At 40.1% G+C, this 23,554-nt stretch overlaps 1 protein-coding gene across 1 annotated transcript in view; it reads left to right on the top strand.

Moving 5' to 3' along the window:
* The window catches only part of LOC110521172 (mitochondrial glutamate carrier 1), a 53,640-nt gene that overhangs the window by 2,591 nt on the left and 27,495 nt on the right, over window positions 1-23,554 (top strand). Inside the window, exons 2-5 of the mRNA XM_036968531.2 lie at window positions 6,436-6,657; window positions 8,230-8,355; window positions 14,731-14,786; window positions 16,208-16,298. Coding sequence (XP_036824426.1) covers window positions 6,638-6,657; window positions 8,230-8,355; window positions 14,731-14,786; window positions 16,208-16,298 — 293 coding nt within the window. The 5' untranslated portion in view covers window positions 6,436-6,637. The remainder of the gene's footprint in view (window positions 1-6,435; window positions 6,658-8,229; window positions 8,356-14,730; window positions 14,787-16,207; window positions 16,299-23,554) is intronic.

Here is a 23,554-nt window from a genome sequence, read left to right as displayed (position 1 = left end):
GCCTAGCCTATATGTTATTAGAAGCCAAATAATATCAAAGTTTTAAGGCATGTCTGGTGCCTACTGTAATCAACTGTAGTTTCCTGATAACATAACAATAAATGGTCTGTGTCTATTTGTCAACAGCTGGTGTGTGATCACTAATATTAAGGAAGTCTCAAGGTGTTTCTTACCTGAGGTAGAATACCTCATGATAAGCTGTAGACCACACTATTTACCAAGAGAGTTTTCATCTATATTTTTCATAGCTGTCTATTTATCACCACAAACCGATGCTGGCAGTAAAACCCAACGAGCTGTATAAGGTCAAAAGCAAACAGGAAACCGCTCACCCAGAAGTGGCACTCCTAGTGGCCGTCGACTTTAATGCAGGAAAACTTAAATCCGTTTGACCTAATTTCTATGAGCATGTCACATGTGCAACCAGAGGGGGGGAAAAAAACCTCTAGACCACCTTTACTCCACACACAGAGACACATACAAAGCTCTCCCTCGCCCTCCAATTGGCAAATCTGACCATAACTCTATCCTCCTGATTCCTGCTTACAAAAAAAAACAAAAACTCAGAGGTACCAGTGAAGTGGTCTGATGACGCAGATTTTAAGCTACAGGACTGTTTTGCTAGCACAGACTGGAATATGTTCCGTGATTCATTCAATGTCATTGAGGAGTATAACAACTCAGTCAATAAGTGCATCGACGACGTCGTCCCCACAGTGACCGTACGTACATATCCCAACCAGAAGCCATGGATTACAGGCAACATCCTCGCTAAGCTAAAGGCTAGAGTTGCTGGCTTTCAAGGAGCGGGACACTAATCCGGACGTCTATAAGAAATCCCGCTGTGCCATCCGACAAGCCATCAAACAGGACGAAGATTGAATCCCAGCACACTGGCTCTGACGCTGGTCAGATGTGACAGGGCTTGCAAACTATTTTCTCCAGACGTGACACTTGGCATTCAGGCCAAAAAGTTCAATGTTGGTGTCGTCAGACCAAAGAATCTTGTTTCTCATGGTCTGAGAGTCCTTTTAGGTGCCTTTTGGCAAACTCCAAGCGGGCTGTCATGTGCCTTTTACTGAGGAGTGGCTTCCGTCTGGTCATTCTACCATAAATGTCTGATTGGTGGAGTACTGCAGAGATGGTTGTCCTCCTGGAAGGCTCTCCCATCTCCACAGAGGAACTCTAGAGCTCTGTCAGAGTGACCATTGGGTTCTTAGTCACCTCCCTGTCCAAGGCCTTTCTCTCCTGATTGCTCAGTTTAGCTGGCGGCCAGCTCTAGGAAGAATCTTGGTGGTTCCAAACTTCTTCCATTTAAGAATAATGGTGGCCAATGTGTTCTTTGGGACCTTCAATGCTGCAGAAATGTTTTGGTACCCTTCCCCAGATTTGTGCCTCGACAAAATACTGTCTTGGAGCTCAACGAACAATTCCTTCGACTTCATGGCTTGGTTTTTGCTCTGACATGCACTGTCAACTGTGTGACCTTATATAGACAGGTGTGTGCCTTTCCAAATAATGTCCAATCAATTGAATTTACCACAGGTGGACTCCAATCAAGTTGTAGAAACATCACAAGGATGATCAATGGAAACAGGATGCAACTGAGCTCAATTTCATTTCTCATAGCAAAGCGTCTGAACATTTCTCAAAACCTTTTTCATTTTTTATTATTAGCTATTGTGTGTAGATTGAGAGAAAAAAATATATTTTATCAATTTTATAATAAGGCTGTAACGTAACAAAATGTGTACAAAGGGAAGGGGTCTGAATACTTTCCCGAATGCACTCATTCCCCCCTCCTATTGGTTGTTGATCAGCATCATCAGTCTTTAAAGGACAGATGGTCTGTGACCTCTAACCTGAGCTCCATACTCCATCTGGATTCCCTTTACTCTCTATTTACACCCTAAGCTGTTTCCTGTCCCTCAGCTGTTTCCTGTCCCTCAGCTCTTTCCTGTCCCTCAGCTGTTTCCTGTCCCTCAGCTGTTTCCTGTCCCTCAGCTCTTTCTTGTCCCTCAGCTGTTTCCTGTCCCTCAGCTGTTTCCTGTCCCTCAACTGTTTCCTGTCCCTCAGTTCCTGCCCATCAGCTGTTTCCTGTCCATCAGCTGTTTCCTGTCCCTCAGCAAGGCAACACACATTGAAAGGAGGCGTGGTCCGGTCTGGAAAGGAGGCGTGGTCCGGTCTAGAAAGGAGGCGTGGTCCGGTCTAGAAAGGAGGCGTGGTCTGGTCTAGAAAGGAGGCGTGGTCCGGTCTGGAAAGGAGGCGTGGTCTGGTCTAGAAAGGAGGCGTGGTCCGGTCTGGAAAGGAGGCGTGGTCCGGTCTAGAAAGGAGGCGTGGTCCGGTCTGGAAAGGAGGCGTGGTTAGATATTTTTGTTTCAAAGAAAAAGAAAAGTCAGCAAAAGAAAGGAAGCCCTGTGTTGGAAAGTTGATGATTGACGCGAAGGAAAATAGGGGGAGGGGAGGGAGAGAAGGAGGAGGGAGGTAGATATGGAGGAGGGAGGGGGGAGATGGAGGAGATGGAGGGAGGGGGGAGGGAGAGAAGGAGGAGGGAGGGGGGAGGTAGATATGGAGGAGGGAGGGGGGAGATGGAGGAGATGGAGGGAGGGGGAGGGAGAGAAGGAGGAGGGAGGGGGGAGGTAGATATGGAGGAGGGAGGGGGGAGATGGAGGAGGGAGGGGGGAGATGGAGGAGAGAGGGGGAGGTAGATATGGAAGATGGAGGGAGGGGGGAGGTAGATATGGAGGAGGGAGGGGGGAGATGGAGGAGATGGAGGGAGAGAAGGAGGAGGGAGGGGGAGGTAGATATGGAGGAGGGAGGGGGAGGTAGATATGGAGGAGGGAGGGGGGAGATGGAGGAGATGGAGGGAGAGAAGGAAGAGGGAGGGGGAGGTAGATATGGAGGAGGGAGGGGGGAGATGGAGGAGATGGAGGAGGGAGGGGAGAGGGAGAGGAGGAGGAGGGAGGGGGAGGTAGATATGGAGGAGGGAGGGGGAAAATGGAGGGAGGGGGGAGAGGGAGGGGGAGGTAGATATGGAGGAGGGAGGGGAGAGATGGAGGAGGGAGGGAGAGAAGGAGGAGGGAGGGGGAGGTAGATATGGAGGGGGGAGGGATGGAGGAGGGAGGCAGGGATGGAGATAGATATGGAGGGGGGAGGGAGATATGGAGGAGGGAGGGGGAGATGGAGGGAGGGGGGAGATAGATATGGAGGAGGGAGGGGGAGATGGAGGGAGGGAGGTAGATATGGAGGAGGGAGGGGGAGGTAGATATGGAGGACGGAGGGGGGAGATGGAGGAGGGAGGGAGATAAGGAGGAGGGAGGGGGAGGGAGAGGAGGGAGGCAGGGATGGAGGAGGGAGGCAGGGATGGAGAAGGAGGGGGGAGGTAGATATGGAGGAGAGAGAGGGGAGATGGAGGGAGGGGGAGATGGAGGGAGGGAGGTAGATATGGAGGAGGGAGGGGGGAGGTAGATATGGAGGAGGGAGGGGGGAGATGGAGGAGGGAGGGAGATAAGGAGGAGGGAGGGAGAGAAGGAGGAGGGAGGGGGAGATGGAGGAGGGAGAGGGGAGATGGAGGGAGGTGGAGATGGAGGGAGGGGGGAGATAGATATGGAGGAGGGAGATGGAGGGAGGGAGGGAGGTAGAGAAGGAGGAGGGAGGCAGGGATGGAGGAGGGAGGGGGGAGATAGAGGTAGGTGGGTCACAGCTGGTAGGTGGGTCACAGAGAGAGACGTCGTGATTGGTTGAGGAAGGGGGTGGAGCGTGTGGAGGGGGAAATGGAAACAGATTTGCTGTGTTCATTGCTGTCTGTAGACCACATCTCTCCTTCTCTCTACATCCTCCCACCAGTCTGTTTCAGATTTAAAACCATTTTACACAGAGATTTGTTCTTTCTGCTTCACCAATTCAACTCTGATTGCTGAAGAACGTACATTTGAATGTAGGCTACCCTGTAAACGCATAACTTGCACGCAAGCAAGGCAACACACATTGAAATAAAATACAATTTTATTGGTCACATACACATGGTTAGCAGATGTTAATGCGAGTGTAGCGAAATGCTTGTGCTTCTAGTTAAGACCGTGCAGTAATATCTAACAAGTAATCTAACAATTTCACAAGAACAACCTTATACACACACAAGTGTAAAGGAACGAATAAGAATATGTGATGGCCGAACGGCATCGGCAAGATGCAGTAGATGGTATAGAGTACAGTATATACATATGAGATGAGTAATGTAGGGTATGTAAACATTATATAAAGTGGCATTGTTTAAAGTGACTTGTGATACATTTATTACATCCAGATGTGGTCTGTTATCAAGGCAACACAAACGTAATGTCAGTACAGTATGCTGATGAGTTTTGGCATCATGCCACCCATCAATACCTCCTGATTATTGTTACAAATATTGATAAGCAGGAAAGTATGCAAGATTATATACTGTAATAGCTTACCTAAATACAGTAATAACGAAGTACCTAAATACAGTAATAACTAAGTACCTAAATACAGTAATAACTAAGTACCTAAATACTGTAAGAACTAAGTACCTACATACTGTAATAACTAAGTACCTACATACTGTAATAACTAAGTACCTAAATACAGTAATAACTAAGTACCTAAATACTGTAATAACTAAGTACCTGAATACAGTAATAACTAAGTACCTAAATACTGTAATAACTAAGTACCTAAATACTGTAAGAACTAAGTACCTACATACTGTAATAACTAAGTACCTAAATACTGTAATAACTAAGTACCTGAATACAGTAATAACTAAGTACCTAAATACAGTAATAACTAAGTACCTGAATACTGTAATAACTAAGTACCTGAATAGAGTAATAACTAAGTACCTGAATACAGTAATAACTAAGTACCTGAATAGCCATAGCACTATTTTAGGAGAGCTGTTAGTCATGTTTTCACAAATATCTCATACTGTGGTTAGGTGGTTCTGGAATGTTCCCCTCACTAAAACCCACATTGTCACTACTTTAGACCTGACACACCTGTAGTTCAGTGGACAAAGAGTGAATCACAGGGCGAGAGGGGCAGTTATCATTCAATTAGCTGTAATGATGTTCCCCTCACTAAAACCCACATTGTCACTACTTTAGACCTGACACACCTGTAGTTCAGTGGACAAAGAGTGAATCACAGGGCGAGAGGGGCAGTTATCATTCAATTAGCTGTAATTATGTTCCCCTCATTAAAACCCACATTGTCAATATATTCAAACCTGACGCACAGACTTATCAAGCCACCAGTTGTTGACACATATCAGTGGACAACTCCTTTATGTTGTTAACCAACAACTCCTTTATGTTATTAACCAACAACTCCTTTAAGTTGTTAACCAACAACTCCTTTATGTTGTTAACCAACAACTCCTTTATGTTGTTAACCAACAACTCCTTGATGTTATTAACCAACAACTCCTTGATGTTATTAACCAACAACTCCTGGATGTTATTAACCAACAACTCCTTGATGTTGTTAACCAACAACTCCTTTATGTTGTTAACCAAAAACTCCTTTAAGTTGTTAACCAAAAACTCCTTTATGTTGTTAACCAACAACTCCTTTATGTTGTTAACCAACAACTCCTTGATGTTATTAACCAACAACTCCTTGATGTTATTAACCAACAACTCCTTGATGTTATTAACCAACAACTCCTTTATGTTATTAACCAACAACTCCTTTACGTTATTAACCAACAACTCCTTTATGTTATTAACCAACAACTCCTTTATGTTGTTAACCAACAACTCCTTGATGTTATTAACCAACAACTCCTTGATGTTATTAACCAACAACTCCTTGATGTTGTTAACCAACAACTCCTTGATGTTATTAACCAACAACTCCTTGATGTTGTTAACCAACAACTCCTTGATGTTATTAACCAACAACTCCTTTAAGTTGTTAACCAACAACTCCTTGATGTTATTAACCAACAACTCCTTTATGTTGTGAACCAACAACTCCTTTATGTTGTTAACCAACAACTCCTTTAAGTTGTTAACCAACAACTCCTTTATGTTATTAACCAAAAACTCCTTGATGTTAATAACCAACAACTCCTTTATGTTATTAACCAACAACTCCTTGATGTTATTAACCAACAACTCCTTTAAGTTGTTAACCAACAACTCCTTTATGTTATTAACCAACAACTCCTTGATGTTATTAACCAACAACTCCTTTATATTATTAACCAACAACTCCTTTATGTTATTAACACATCTCCTTTATGTTATTAACCAACAACTCCTTTGTGTTATTAACCAACAACTCCTTTGTGTTATTAACCAACAACTCCTTTGTGTTATTAACCAACAACTCCTTTGTGTTATTAACACATCTCCTTTATGTTATTAACTAACAGGCTCTCTCTTTCTCATGTTTTATCTGTTTCAGATATCCCCTCAACCTCTACCGGCCAGCGCTTCAGCCAGCAAACTGATACAAATACAGTTTGAAAAACGAACAAAGAGCTGACAAGCAACGTGTCTCCATTAATAGACTAGAGAAAGAAACGCACAACAGATGTCCTGATTGGCTCAAACCTTCAGACAGACGGGCAGTTGTATCGTGGAACACGTCAACACAGAGAAATCAAATGGCTGACAAGCAGATCAGGTTAGCATGCATTAGCTGTTAACATTCAACTCTGGTGTCTCCCTCAAATGGCACCTTATTCCCTATATTGTGCACTTTTATGCAGGCCCTGGTAAAAAAGTAGTGCACTGTATAGGGAAAAAGGGTGCCATTTCAGACACAACTTGTGTATAAGAAAACAGATCTGAAAATTGTTAAGCATAAGCACTATATTCTTCAATGTTAAACAAGTGTGCTTTTGTCTCCTCCCTCACAGTTTATTCAAGGTCCCCGTGTTCTATGAAATCTACATGTCGCATGCATCATATTTGATCCATAGCTGATCAAATTAACATAGCGCCACATTTGGTGTCAGCTGTGGGATAATGTCCCCTTTGTAACCATGTGGTGTCAGCTGTGGGATAATGTCCCCTATGTAACCATGTGGTGTCAGCTGTGGGATAATGTCCCTATGTAACCATGTGGTGTCAACTGTGGGATAATGTCCCCTATGTAACCATGTGGTGTCAGCTGTGGGATAATGTCCCCTATGTAACCATGTGGTGTCAGCTGTGGGATAATGTCCCCTATGTAACCATGTGGTGTCAGCTGTGGGATAATGTCCCCTATGTAACCATGTGGTGTCAGCTGTGGGATAATGTCCCCTATGTAACCATGTGGTGTAACCATGTGGTGTCAGCTGTGGGATAATGTCCCCTATGTAACCATGTGGTGTCAGCTGTGGGATAATGTCCCCTATGTAACCATGTGGTGTCAGCTGTGGGATAATGTCCCCTATGTAACCATGTGGTGTCAGCTGTGGGATAATGTCCCCTATGTAACCATGTGGTGTCAGCTGTGGGTTAATGTCCCCTTGTAACCATGTGGTGTCAGCTGTGGGTTAATGTCCCCTTGTAACCATGTGGTGTAACCATGTGGTGTCAGCTGTGGGTTAATGTCCCCTTGTAACCATGTGGTGTCAGCTGTGGGTTAATGTCCCCTTGTAACCATGTGGTGTAACCATGTGGTGTCAGCTGTGGGTTAATGTCCCCTTGTAACCATGTGGTGTCAGCTGTGGGTTAATGTCCCCTTGTAACCATGTGGTGTCAGCTGTGGGATAATGTCCCCTATGTAACCATGTGGTGTCAGCTGTGGGATAATGTCCCCTATGTAACCATGTGGTGTCAGCTGTGGGATAATGTCCCCTATGTAACCATGTGGTGTCAGCTGTGGGTTAATGTCCCCTATGTAACCATGTGGTGTCAGCTGTGGGATAATGTCCCCTATGTAACCATGTGGTGTAACCATGTGGTGTCAGCTGTGGGATAATGTCCCCTATGTAACCATGTGGTGTCAGCTGTGGGATAATGTCCCCTATGTAACCATGTGGTGTCAGCTGTGGGTTAATGTCCCCTTGTAACACTATAAAAGTGATAGATGTGATGTGCAGCGATATTTCACAGCAGCATCATTTCTCTCCTTCTTCTCCCCTAATTCCTACCCTTCCTTCCTCCTTCCCCTCCTTCTTCCTCCTCTTTCCATCTCCCTTCCCTCCCTCTTCCTCCTCTCTCCATCTCCCTTCCTCCTTCCCTCTTCCTCCTCTCCTCCCCCCAGTTTGCCTGCCAAGTTGATAAACGGTGGGATAGCAGGGCTGATTGGTGTGAGCTGTGTGTTTCCCATTGACTTGGCCAAGACACGCCTGCAGAACCAGCAAAATGGATCACGCCTCTACACCAGCATGTATGTACTCACTCACTCACTCACTCACACTTTCACTCACTCACTCACTCACTCACGCACGCACGCACGCACACACACACACACTCAAGCACACACTCACGCACACACACACTCATGCCAAGAGTGTGCAAAGCTGTCATCAATGCAAATGTAGTTATGTTACGTTGTAGTAACTAGTTGATGTTATATGTTGTAGTAACTAGTTGATGTTATGTGTTGTAGTAACTAGTTGATGTTATGTGTTGTAGTAACTAGTTGATGTTGTAGTAACTAGTTGATGTTATGTGTTGTAGTAACTAGTTGATGTTATGTGTTGTAGTAACTAGTTGATTTTATGTGTTGTAGTAACTAGTTGATGTTATGTGTTGTAGTAACTAGTTGATGTTATGTGTTGTAGTAACTAGTTGATGTTATGTGTTGTAGTAACTAGTTGATGTTATGTGTTGTAGTAACTAGTTGATGTTATGTGTTGTAGTAACTAGTTGATGTTGTAGTAACTAGTTGATGTTGTAGTAACTAGTTGATGTTATATGTTGTAGTAACTAGTTGATTTTATGTGTTGTGTAGTAACTAGTTGATGTTATGTGTTGTGTAGTAACTAGTTGATGTTATGTGTTGTAGTAACTAGTTGATGTTATGTGTTGTAGTAACTAGTTGATGTTATGTGTTGTAGTAACTAGTTGATGTTATATGTTGTAGTAACTAGTTGATTTTATGTGTTGTAGTAACTAGTTGATTTTATGTGTTGTAGTAACTAGTTGATGTTATGTGTTGTAGTAACTAGTTGATGTTGTAGTAACTAGTTGATGTTGTAGTAACTAGTTGATGTTGTAGTAACTAGTTGATGTTGTAGTAACTAGTTGATGTTATGTGTTGTTGTAACTAGTTGGTTGTGTCTTGTAGTAACTAGTTGATGTTATATGTTGTTGTAACTAGTTGGTGATGTTATATGTTGTAGTAACTAGTTGGTGATGTTAAATGTTGTAGTAACTAGTTGGTTGTGTCTTGTAGTAACTAGTTGGTGATGTTATATGTTGTAGTAACTAGTTGGTGATGTTAAATGTTGTAGTAACTAGTTGGTTGTGTCTTGTAGTAACTAGTTGGTGATGTTATATGTTGTTGTAACTAGTTGGTGATGTTATATGTTGTAGTAACTAGTTGGTGATGTTATATGTTGTTGTAACTAGTTGGTTGTGTCTTGTAGTAACTAGTTGGTGATGTTATATGTTGTAGTAACTAGTTGGTGATGTTAGATGTTGTAGTAACTAGTTGGTGATGTTATATGTTGTTGTAACTAGTTGGTGATGTTATATGTTGTAGTAACTAGTTGGTGATGTTATATGTTGTTGTAACTAGTTGGTGATGTTATATGTTGTAGTAACTAGTTGGTTGTGTCTTGTAGTAACTAGTTGGTGATGTTATATGTTATAGTAACTAGTTGGTGATGTTATATGTTGTTGTAACTAGTTGGTGATGTTATATGTTGTTGTAACTAGGTGATGTTGTAGGAACTAGTTGGTTGTGTCTTGTAGTAACTAGTTGGTGATGTTATATGTTGTAGTAACTAGTTGGTGATGTTATATGTTGTTGTAACTAGTTGGTTGTGTCTTGTAGTATCTAGTTGGTGATGTTATATGTTGTAGTAACTAGTTGTTGATGTTATATGTTGTAGTAACTAGTTGGTGATGTTATATGTTGTTGTAACTAGTTGGTGATGTTATATGTTGTTGTAACTAGTTGGTGATGTTATATGTTGTAGTAACTAGTTGGTGATGTTATATGTTGTTGTAACTAGTTGGTGATGTTATATGTTGTTGTAACTAGTTGGTTGTGTCTTGTAGTAAGTAGTTGGTGATGTTATATGTTGTAGTAACTAGTTGGTGATGTTATATGTTGTTGTAACTAGTTGGTGATGTTATATGTTGTAGTAACTAGTTGGTGATGTTATATGTTGTTGTAACTAGTTGGTGATGTTATATGTTGTTGTAACTAGTTGGTGATGTTATATGTTGTAGTAACTAGTTGGTTGTGTCTTGTAGTAACTAGTTGGTAATGTTATATGTTGTAGTAACTAGTTGGTTGTGTCTTGTAGTAACTAGTTGGTTGTGTCTTGTAGTAACTAGTTGATGTTATGTGTTGTAGTAACTAGTTGATGTTGTAGTAACTAGTTGGTTGTGTCTTGTAGTAACTATTTGGTGATGTTATATGTTATAGTAACTAGTTGGTGATGTTATATGTTGTAGTAACTAGTTGGTTGTGTCTTGTAGTAACTAGTTGGTAATGTTATATGTTGTAGTAACTAGTTGGTTGTGTCTTGTAGTAACTAGTTGGTGATGTTATATGTTGTAGTAACTAGTTTGTTGTGTCTTGTAGTAACTAGTTGGTGATGTTATATGTTGTTGTAACTAGTTGGTGATGTTATATGTTGTTGTAACTAGTTGGTGATGTTATATGTTGTTGTAACTAGGTGATGTTGTAGTAACTAGTTGGTTGTGTCTTGTAGTAACTAGTTGGTGATGTTATATGTTGTAGTAACTAGTTGGTGATGTTATATGTTGTTGTAACTAGTTGGTGATGTTAAATGTTGTAGTAACTCGTTGGTTGTGTCTTGTAGTAACTAGTTGGTGATGTTATATGTTGTAGTAACTAGTTGGTGATGTTTTATGTTGTAGTAACTAGGTGATGTTATATGTTGTTGTAACTAGTTGGTGATGTTATATGTTGTTGTAACTAGTTGGTCATGTTATATGTTGTAGTAACTAGTTGATGTTATGTGTTGTAGTAACTAGTTGATGTTGTAGTAACTAGTTGATGTTATGTGTTGTAGTAACTAGTTGGTGATGTTATATGTTGTTGTAACTAGTTGGTGATGTTAAATGTTGTAGTAACTAGTTGGTTGTGTCTTGTAGTAACTAGTTGGTGATGTTATATGTTGTAGTAACTAGTTGGTTGTGTCTTGTAGTAACTAGTTGGTGATGTTATATGTTGTATTAACTAGTTGGTGATGTTATATGTTGTAGTAACTAGTTGGTTGTGTCTTGTAGTAACTAGTTGGTAATGTTATATGTTGTAGTAACTAGTTGGTTGTGTCTTGTAGTAACTAGTTGGTGATGTTATATGTTGTAGTAACTAGTTTGTTGTGTCTTGTAGTAACTAGTTGGTGATGTTATATGTTGTTGTAACTAGTTGGTGATGTTATATGTTGTTGTAACTAGTTGGTGATGTTATATGTTGTTGTAACTAGGTGATGTTGTAGTAACTAGTTGGTTGTGTCTTGTAGTAACTAGTTGGTGATGTTATATGTTGTAGTAACTAGTTGGTGATGTTATATGTTGTTGTAACTAGTTGGTGATGTTAAATGTTGTAGTAACTCGTTGGTTGTGTCTTGTAGTAACTAGTTGGTGATGTTATATGTTGTAGTAACTAGTTGGTGATGTTTTATGTTGTAGTAACTAGGTGATGTTATATGTTGTTGTAACTAGTTGGTGATGTTATATGTTGTTGTAACTAGTTGGTCATGTTATATGTTGTAGTAACTAGTTGATGTTATGTGTTGTAGTAACTAGTTGATGTTGTAGTAACTAGTTGATGTTATGTGTTGTAGTAACTAGTTGGTGATGTTATATGTTGTTGTAACTAGTTGGTGATGTTAAATGTTGTAGTAACTAGTTGGTTGTGTCTTGTAGTAACTAGTTGGTGATGTTATATGTTGTAGTAACTAGTTGGTTGTGTCTTGTAGTAACTAGTTGGTGATGTTATATGTTGTATTAACTAGTTGGTGATGTTATATGTTGTAGTAACTAGTTTGTGATGTTAAATGTTGTAGTAACTAGTTGGTTGTGTCTTGTAGTAACTAGTTGGTGATGTTATATGTTGTTGTAACTAGTTGGTGATGTTATATGTTGTAGTAACTAGTTGGTGATGTTATATGTTGTTGTAACTAGTTGGTTGTGTCTTGTAGTAACTAGTTGGTGATGTTATATGTTGTAGTAACTAGTTGGTTGTGTCTTGTAGTAACTAGTTGGTGATGTTATATGTTGTAGTAACTAGTTGGTGATGTTAGATGTTGTAGTAACTAGTTGGTGATGTTATATGTTGTTGTAACTAGTTGGTGATGTTATATGTTGTAGTAACTAGTTGGTGATGTTATATGTTGTTGTAACTAGTTGGTGATGTTATATGTTGTAGTAACTAGTTGGTTGTGTCTTGTAGTAACTAGTTGGTGATGTTATATGTTATAGTAACTAGTTGGTGATGTTATATGTTGTAGTAACTAGTTGGTTGTGTCTTGTAGTAACTAGTTGGTGATGTTATATGTTGTTGTAACTAGTTGGTGATGTTATATGTTGTTGTAACTAGTTGGTGATGTTATATGTTGTTGTAACTAGGTGATGTTGTAGGAACTAGTTGGTTGTGTCTTGTAGTAACTAGTTGGTGATGTTATATGTTGTAGTAACTAGTTGGTGATGTTATATGTTGTTGTAACTAGTTGGTTGTGTCTTGTAGTATCTAGTTGGTGATGTTATATGTTGTAGTAACTAGTTGTTGATGTTATATGTTGTAGTAACTAGTTGGTGATGTTATATGTTGTTGTAACTAGTTGGTGATGTTATATGTTGTTGTAACTAGTTGGTGATGTTATATGTTGTAGTAACTAGTTGGTGATGTTATATGTTGTTGTAACTAGTTGGTGATGTTATATGTTGTTGTAACTAGTTGGTTGTGTCTTGTAGTAAGTAGTTGGTGATGTTATATGTTGTAGTAACTAGTTGGTGATGTTATATGTTGTTGTAACTAGTTGGTGATGTTATATGTTGTAGTAACTAGTTGGTGATGTTATATGTTGTTGTAACTAGTTGGTGATGTTATATGTTGTTGTAACTAGTTGGTGATGTTATATGTTGTAGTAACTAGTTGGTTGTGTCTTGTAGTAACTAGTTGGTAATGTTATATGTTGTAGTAACTAGTTGGTTGTGTCTTGTAGTAACTAGTTGGTTGTGTCTTGTAGTAACTAGTTGATGTTATGTGTTGTAGTAACTAGTTGATGTTGTAGTAACTAGTTGGTTGTGTCTTGTAGTAACTATTTGGTGATGTTATATGTTATAGTAACTAGTTGGTGATGTTATATGTTGTAGTAACTAGTTGGTTGTGTCTTGTAGTAACTAGTTGGTAATGTTATATGTTGTAGTAACTAGTTGGTTGTGTCTTGTAGTAACTAGTTGGTGATGTTATATGTTGTAGTAACTAGTTTGTTGTGTCTTGTAGTAACTAGTTGGTGATGTTATATGTTGTTGTAACTAGTTGGTGATGTTATATGTTGTTGTAACTAGTTGGTGATGTTATATGTTGTTGTAACTAGGTGATGTTGTAGTAACTAGTTGGTTGTGTCTTGTAGTAACTAGTTGGTGATGTTATATGTTGTAGTAACTAGTTGGTGATGTTATATGTTGTTGTAACTAGTTGGTGATGTTAAATGTTGTAGTAACTCGTTGGTTGTGTCTTGTAGTAACTAGTTGGTGATGTTATATGTTGTAGTAACTAGTTGGTGATGTTTTATGTTGTAGTAACTAGGTGATGTTATATGTTGTTGTAACTAGTTGGTGATGTTATATGTTGTTGTACCTAGTTGGTCATGTTATATGTTGTAGTAACTAGTTGATGTTATGTGTTGTAGTAACTAGTTGATGTTGTAGTAACTAGTTGATGTTATGTGTTGTAGTAACTAGTTGGTGATGTTATATGTTGTTGTAACTAGTTGGTGATGTTAAATGTTGTAGTAACTAGTTGGTTGTGTCTTGTAGTAACTAGTTGGTGATGTTATATGTTGTAGTAACTAGTTGGTTGTGTCTTGTAGTAACTAGTTGGTGATGTTATATGTTGTATTAACTAGTTGGTGATGTTATAGGTTGTAGTAACTAGTTGGTTGTGTCTTGTAGTAACTAGTTGGTGATGTTATATGTTGTTGTAACTAGTTGGTGATGTTATATGTTGTTGTAACTAGTTGGTTGTGTCTTGTAGTAACTAGTTGGTGATGTTATATGTTGTAGTAACTAGTTGGTGATGTTATATGTTGTTGTAACTAGTTGGTTGTGTCTTGTAGTAACTAGTTGGTGATGTTATATGTTGTTGTAACTAGTTGGTGATGTTATATGTTGTTGTAACTAGTTGGTTGTGTCTTGTAGTAAGTAGTTGGTGATGTTATATGTTGTTGTAACTAGTTGGTGATGTTATATGTTGTTGTAACTAGTTGGTTGTGTCTTGTAGTAACTAGTTGGTGATGTTATATGTTGTTGTAAGTAGTTGGTGATGTTATATGTTGTTGTAACTAGTTGGTGATGTTATATGTTGTTGTAACTAGTTGGTTGTGTCTTGTAGGTCTGACTGTCTTATCAAGACCATCCGCTCAGAGGGATACTTCGGGATGTACAGAGGTAGGTTCGGGTGAGGACGTGGAAGTATATTTGTGTGTGTGTGTGCACTAGAAAGTGGCAGGTACATGCTAAAGACAAACATTGCACAGTGAGGTCCTTTTGAAAGTTGCTGACCACTGCTGAACACTGAGACTATCAGAGCTGCTTATAGCCGTGAGACAACTCACTCTCACCAGCACACAGCTAACCACATCCTCAGGTATACAGGACATCCTCAGGTATACAGGACATCCTCAGGTATACAGGACAGCCTCAGGTATACAGGACATCCTCGGGTATACAGGACATCCTCAGGTATACAGGACATCCTCAGGTATACAGGACAGCCTCAGGTATACAGGACATCCTCAGGTATACAGGACATCCTCAGGTATACAGGACATCCTCAGGTATACAGGACAGCCTCAGGTATACAGGACATCCTCAGGTATACAGGACATCCTCAGGTATACAGGACATCCTCAGGTATACAGGACATCCTCAGGTATACAGGACATCCTCAGGTATACAGGACATCCTCAGGTATACAGGACATCCTCAGGTATACAGGACATCCTCAGGTATACAGGACAGCCTCAGGTCTGGGAACATAATGCACAAAAATAAATGTTACCACCATACATTACAACATGCCTGCTGTGTGTGACTGGGAAAATCACAATTCCTCTCTTTCTCCTCTTTGTCTCTCTCTCTCTCCTACTCTCTTTCTCCTCTCTCTCTCTCTTTCTCCTCTCTCTCTCTCTCTCTTTCTTCTCTCTGTCTCTCTCTCTCTCTTTCTTCTCTCTGTCTCTCTCTCTCTCTCTCTCTCTTTCTCCTCTCTGTCTCTCTCTCTGCCTCTTCTTTCTCTCTCCCCTCTCTCTTCCCCTCTCTCTGCCTCTCTCTCTCGCTCTCCCTCACCTCTCTCTCTGTCTCTCTCTGTCTCTCTCTCTTTCTCCTCTCTGTCTCTCTCTCTCTCTCTCTCCCTCCTCTCTCTTTCTCCTCTCTGTCTCTCTCTCTCTCCTACTCTCTCTCTCTCTCTTTCTCATCTCTGCCTCTCTCTCGCTCTCACTCCCCTCTCTTTGCCTCTTTCTCTCGCTCTCCCTCCTGTCTCTGCCTCTTTCTCTCGCTCTCCCTCCCCTCTCGCTGCCTCTCTCGCTCTCTTCTTTCTCTACCTCCCCTCTCTCTACCTCTTTCTTCTTTCTCTCCCTCTCTCCATCTCTCTTGCTCTCCCTTCCTCCCTCCATCTCTCTTGCTCTCTCTCTCTCTCCCTCCCCTCTCTCTGACTCTCTCTCACTCTCCCTCCCCTCCATCTGACTCTCTCTCACTCTCCCTCCCCTCCATCTCTCTCTCGATCCTTCTCCTTCTATCTCTCTCGCTCTCGCTCCCTCTCCTTCCATCTCTCTCTCTCTATCTCTGTCTCTCACTTCCTCTCATTGTTACAGGGTCTGCGGTGAACCTAACCCTGGTCACGCCAGAGAAAGCCATCAAGCTAGCAGCAAATGACTTCTTCAGACAATACCTCTCCAAGGATGGGTAAGATGTGATGACTAAGACACACGAACACACACACACACACACACACACAGACATACACAGAGTGAAAGAGAGGTCTCTGAGCCAACACAATCCCTGACACGTTTGGGTGTCTGTTTCACTGTGTCGTCGTTCCAAATGGTACCCTATTCCCTATATAGTGCACTACTTTAGACCAGAGCTGGCACCCTATTCCCTATATAGTGCACTATTTTAGACCAGAGCTGGCACCCTATTCCCTATATAGTGCACTACTTTAGACCAGAGCCCTATTCCCTATATAGTGCACTACTTTAGACCAGAGCCCTATTCCCTATATAGTGCACTACTTTAGAACAGAGCCCTATTCACTATATAGTGCACTACTTTAGACCAGAGCCCTATTCCCTATATAGTGCACTACTTTAGATCAGAGCCCTATTCCCTATATAGTGCACTACTTTAGACCAGAGCCCTATTCCCTATATAGTGCACTACTTTAGATCAGAGCCCTATTCCCTATATAGTGCACTACTTTAGATCAGAGCCCTATTCCCTATATAGTGCACTACTTTAGACCAGAGCTGGCACCCTATTCCCTATATAGTGCACTACTTTAGACCAGAGCTGGCACCCTATTCCCTATATAGTGCACTACTTTAGACCAGAGCTGGCACCCTATTCCCTATATATAGGGCACTAATTTTGACCTGATCCCTATGGGCCCTGGTACAAAGTAGTGCACTAAATAAGGAAAAGTGTACAATTTGGAACACATTATGTTTCTTTGATTGGTTTTCTACTTTAACTTTCTGCTTTAGTTAATCCTTCAATATACTGACAGCAAGGATTAGACATAGACATTGTTGCTTACTATGCTATCGCTGTCAAACTACTGGAAAACTACTGTCAAACTACTGGAAAACCATCGCTGTCAAACTACTGGAAAACCATCTCTGTCAAACTACTGGAAAACCATCGCTGTCAAACTACTGGAAAACTACTGGAAAACCATCTCTGTCAAACTACTGGAAAACTACTGGAAAACCATCTCTGTCAAACTACTGGAAAACTACTGGAAAACCATCTCTGTCAAACTACTGGAAAACTACTGGAAAACTACTGGAAAACTACTGGAAAACCATCTCTGTCAAACTACTGGAAAACCATCTCTGTCAAACTACTGGAAAACCATCTCTGTCAAACTACTGGAAAACCATCGCTGTCAAACTACTGGAAAACTACTGGAAAACCATCTCTGTCAAACTACTGGAAAACTACTGGAAAACCATCTCTGTCAAACTACTGGGAAAACATCTCTGTCAAATTACTGGAAAACTACTGGAAAACCATCTCTGTCAAACTACTGGAAAACTACTGGAAAACCATCTCTGTCAAACTACTGGAAAACTACTGGAAAACCATCTCTGTCAAACTACTGGAAAACTACTGGAAAACCATCTCTGTCAAACTACTGGAAAACTACTGGAAAACCATCTCTGTCAAACTACTGGAAAACCATCTCTGTCAAACTACTGGAAAACTACTGGAAAACCATCTCTGTCAAACTACTGGAAAACTACTGGAAAACCATCTCTGTCAAACTACTGGAAAACTACTGGAAAACCATCTCTGTCAAACTACTGGAAAACCATCTCTGTCAAACTACTGGAAAACTACTGGAAAACCATCTCTGTCAAACTACTGGAAAACTACTGGAAAACCATCTCTGTCAAACTACTGGAAAACTACTGGAAAACCATCTCTGTCAAACTACTGGAAAACCATCTCTGTCAAACTACTGGAAAACTACTGGAAAACCATCTATGTCAAACTACTGGAAAACTACTGGAAAACCATCTCTGTCAAACTACTGGAAAACCATCTCTGTCAAACTACTGGAAAACCATCGCTGTCAAACTACTGGAAAACTACTGGAAAACCATCTCTGTCAAACTACTGGAAAACTACTGGAAAACCATCTCTGTCAAACTACTGGAAAACCATCTATGTCAAACTACTGGAAAACTACTGGAAAACCATCTCTGTCAAATTACTGGAAAACTACTGGAAAACCATCTATGTCAAACTACTGGAAAACCATCTCTGTCAAACTACTGGAAAACTACTGGAAAACCATCTCTATCAAATTACTGGAAAACTACTGGAAAACCATCTATGTCAAACTACTGGAAAACTACTGGAAAACCATCTCTGTCAAACTACTGGAAAACCATCTCTGTCAAATTACTGGAAAACTACTGGAAAACCATCTATGTCAAACTACTGGAAAACCATCTCTGTCAAACTACTGGAAAACTACTGGAAAACCATCTCTGTCAAACTACTGGAAAACTACTGGAAAACCATCTCTATCAAATTACTGGAAAACTACTGGAAAACCATATATGTCAAACTACTGGAAAACTACTGGAAAACCATCTCTGTCAAACTACTGGAAAACCATCTCTGTCAAACTATCTCTGGGCTGGGGGTTTCTCTCCTTTCTCTGGAAAACTACTGGAAAACCATCTCTGTCAAACTACTGGAAAACTACTGGAAAACCATCTCTGTCAAACTACTGGAAAACTACTGGAAAACCATCTCTGTCAAATTACTGGAAAACTACTGGAAAACCATCTCTGTCAAACTACTGGAAAACTACTGGAAAACCATCTCTGTCAAACTACTGGAAAACCATCTTTGTCAAACTACTGGAAAACCATCTCTGTCAAATTACTGGAAAACTACTGGAAAACCATCTCTGTCAAATTACTGGAAAACTACTGGAAAACCATCTCTGTCAAACTACTGGAAAACCATCTCTGTCAAACTACTGGAAAACCATCTCTGTCAAACTACTGGAAAACTACTGGAAAACCATCTCTGTCAAACTACTGGAAAACCATCCCTGTCAAACTACTGGAAAACCATCTCTGTCAAATTACTGGAAAACTACTGGAAAACCATCTCTGTCAAACTACTGGAAAACCATCTCTGTCAAACTACTGGAAAACCATCTCTGTCAAACTACTGGAAAACCATCTCTGTCAAACTACTGGAAAACTACTGGAAAACCATCTATGTCAAACTACTGGAAAACTACTGGAAAACCATCTCTGTCAAACTACTGGAAAACCATCTCTGTCAAACTACTGGAAAACCATCGCTGTCAAACTACTGGAAAACTACTGGAAAACCATCTCTGTCAAACTACTGGAAAACTACTGGAAAACCATCTCTGTCAAACTACTGGAAAACCATCTATGTCAAACTACTGGAAAACTACTGGAAAACCATCTCTGTCAAATTACTGGAAAACTACTGGAAAACCATCTATGTCAAACTACTGGAAAACCATCTCTGTCAAACTACTGGAAAACTACTGGAAAACCATCTCTATCAAATTACTGGAAAACTACTGGAAAACCATCTATGTCAAACTACTGGAAAACTACTGGAAAACCATCTCTGTCAAACTACTGGAAAACCATCTCTGTCAAACTACTGGAAAACTACTGGAAAACCATCTATGTCAAACTACTGGAAAACTACTGGAAAACCATCTCTGTCAAACTACTGGAAAACCATCTCTGTCAAACTACTGGAAAACCATCGCTGTCAAACTACTGGAAAACTACTGGAAAACCATCTCTGTCAAACTACTGGAAAACTACTGGAAAACCATCTCTGTCAAACTACTGGAAAACCATCTATGTCAAACTACTGGAAAACTACTGGAAAACCATCTCTGTCAAATTACTGGAAAACTACTGGAAAACCATCTATGTCAAACTACTGGAAAACCATCTCTGTCAAACTACTGGAAAACTACTGGAAAACCATCTCTATCAAATTACTGGAAAACTACTGGAAAACCATCTATGTCAAACTACTGGAAAACTACTGGAAAACCATCTCTGTCAAACTACTGGAAAACCATCTCTGTCAAATTACTGGAAAACTACTGGAAAACCATCTATGTCAAACTACTGGAAAACCATCTCTGTCAAACTACTGGAAAACTACTGGAAAACCATCTCTGTCAAACTACTGGAAAACTACTGGAAAACCATCTCTATCAAATTACTGGAAAACTACTGGAAAACCATATATGTCAAACTACTGGAAAACTACTGGAAAACCATCTCTGTCAAACTACTGGAAAACCATCTCTGTCAAACTATCTCTGGGCTGGGGGTTTCTCTCCTTTCTCTGGAAAACTACTGGAAAACCATCTCTGTCAAACTACTGGAAAACTGCTGGAAAACCATCTCTGTCAAACTACTGGAAAACTACTGGAAAACCATCTCTGTCAAATTACTGGAAAACTACTGGAAAACCATCTCTGTCAAACTACTGGAAAACTACTGGAAAACCATCTCTGTCAAACTACTGGAAAACCATCTTTGTCAAACTACTGGAAAACCATCTCTGTCAAATTACTGGAAAACTACTGGAAAACCATCTCTGTCAAATTACTGGAAAACTACTGGAAAACCATCTCTGTCAAACTACTGGAAAACCATCTCTGTCAAACTACTGGAAAACCATCTCTGTCAAACTACTGGAAAACTACTGGAAAACCATCTCTGTCAAACTACTGGAAAACCATCCCTGTCAAACTACTGGAAAACCATCTCTGTCAAATTACTGGAAAACTACTGGAAAACCATCTCTGTCAAACTACTGGAAAACCATCTCTGTCAAACTACTGGAAAACCATCTCTGTCAAACTACTGGAAAACCATCTCTGTCAAACTACTGGAAAACTACTGGAAAACCATCTATGTCAAACTACTGGAAAACTACTGGAAAACCATCTCTGTCAAACTACTGGAAAACCATCTCTGTCAAACTACTGGAAAACCATCGCTGTCAAACTACTGGAAAACTACTGGAAAACCATCTCTGTCAAACTACTGGAAAACTACTGGAAAACCATCTCTGTCAAACTACTGGAAAACCATCTATGTCAAACTACTGGAAAACTACTGGAAAACCATCTCTGTCAAATTACTGGAAAACTACTGGAAAACCATCTATGTCAAACTACTGGAAAACCATCTCTGTCAAACTACTGGAAAACTACTGGAAAACCATCTCTATCAAATTACTGGAAAACTACTGGAAAACCATCTATGTCAAACTACTGGAAAACTACTGAAAAACCATCTCTGTCAAACTACTGGAAAACCATCTCTGTCAAATTACTGGAAAACTACTGGAAAACCATCTATGTCAAACTACTGGAAAACCATCTCTGTCAAACTACTGGAAAACTACTGGAAAACCATCTCTGTCAAACTACTGGAAAACTACTGGAAAACCATCTCTATCAAATTACTGGAAAACTACTGGAAAACCATCTCTGTCAAACTACTGGAAAACTACTGGAAAACCATCTCTGTCAAACTACTGGAAAACCATCTCTGTCAAACTATCTCTGGGCTGGGGGTTTCTCTCCTTTCTCTGGAAAACTACTGGAAAACCATCTCTGTCAAACTACTGGAAAACTACTGGAAAACCATCTCTGTCAAACTACTGGAAAACTACTGGAAAACCATCTCTGTCAAATTACTGGAAAACTACTGGAAAACCATCTCTGTCAAACTACTGGAAAACTACTGGAAAACCATCTCTGTCAAACTACTGGAAAACTACTGGAAAACCATCTCTGTCAAATTACTGGAAAACTACTGGAAAACCATCTCTGTCAAACTACTGGAAAACTACTGGAAAACCATCTCTGTCATACTACTGGAAAACCATCTTTGTCAAACTACTGGAAAACCATCTCTGTCAAATTACTGGAAAACTACTGGAAAACCATCTCTGTCAAATTACTGGAAAACTACTGGAAAACCATCTCTGTCAAACTACTGGAAAACCATCTCTGTCAAACTACTGGAAAACCATCTCTGTCAAACTACTGGAAAACTACTGGAAAACCATCTCTGTCAAACTACTGGAAAACCATCCCTGTCAAACTACTGGAAAACCATCTCTGTCAAATTACTGGAAAACTACTGGAAAACCATCTCTGTCAAACTACTGGAAAACCATCTCTGTCAAACTACTGGAAAACTACTGGAAAACCATCTCTGTCAAACTACTGGAAAACCATCTCTGTCAAACTACTGGAAAACTACTGGAAAACCATCTCTGTCAAACTATCTCTGGGCTGGGGGTTTCTCTCCTTTCTCTGGAAAACTACTGGAAAACCATCTCTGTCAAACTGCTGGAAAACTACTGGAAAACCATCTCTGTCAAACTACTGGAAAACTACTGGAAAACCATCTCTGTCAAATTACTGGAAAACTACTGGAAAACCATCTCTGTCAAACTACTGGAAAACTACTGGAAAACCATCTTTGTCAAACTACTGGAAAACCATCTCTGTCAAATTACTGGAAAACTACTGGAAAACCATCTCTGTCAAACTACTGGAAAACCATCTCTGTCAAATTACTGGAAAACTACTGGAAAACCATCTCTGTCAAACTACTGGAAAACTACTGGAAATCCATCTCTGTCAAATTACTGGAAAACTACTGGAAAACCATCTCTGTCAAACTACTGGAAAACTACTGGAAAACCATCTCTGTCAAACTACTGGAAAACTACTGGAAAACCATCTATGTCAAACTACTGGAAAACTACTGGAAAACCATCTCTGTCAAACTACTGGAAAACCATCTCTGTCAAACTACTGGAAAACCATCGCTGTCAAACTACTGGAAAACTACTGGAAAACCATCTCTGTCAAACTACTGGAAAACTACTGGAAAACCATCTCTGTCAAACTACTGGAAAACCATCTATGTCAAACTACTGGAAAACTACTGGAAAACCATCTCTGTCAAATTACTGGAAAACTACTGGAAAACCATCTATGTCAAACTACTGGAAAACCATCTCTGTCAAACTACTGGAAAACTACTGGAAAACCATCTCTATCAAATTACTGGAAAACTACTGGAAAACCATCTATGTCAAACTACTGGAAAACTACTGGAAAACCATCTCTGTCAAACTACTGGAAAACCATCTCTGTCAAATTACTGGAAAACTACTGGAAAACCATCTATGTCAAACTACTGGAAAACCATCTCTGTCAAACTACTGGAAAACTACTGGAAAACCATCTCTGTCAAACTACTGGAAAACTACTGGAAAACCATCTCTATCAAATTACTGGAAAACTACTGGAAAACCATATATGTCAAACTACTGGAAAACTACTGGAAAACCATCTCTGTCAAACTACTGGAAAA

This window comes from Oncorhynchus mykiss, chromosome 4 (genome assembly GCF_057628025.1).
Source record: "Oncorhynchus mykiss isolate SJ-2025 chromosome 4, ASM5762802v1, whole genome shotgun sequence".
Lineage (NCBI taxonomy): Eukaryota > Metazoa > Chordata > Actinopteri > Salmoniformes > Salmonidae > Oncorhynchus > Oncorhynchus mykiss.
Note: the sequence above shows the minus strand (reverse complement) of the source record. Positions and strands in the feature narration are given on the sequence as shown.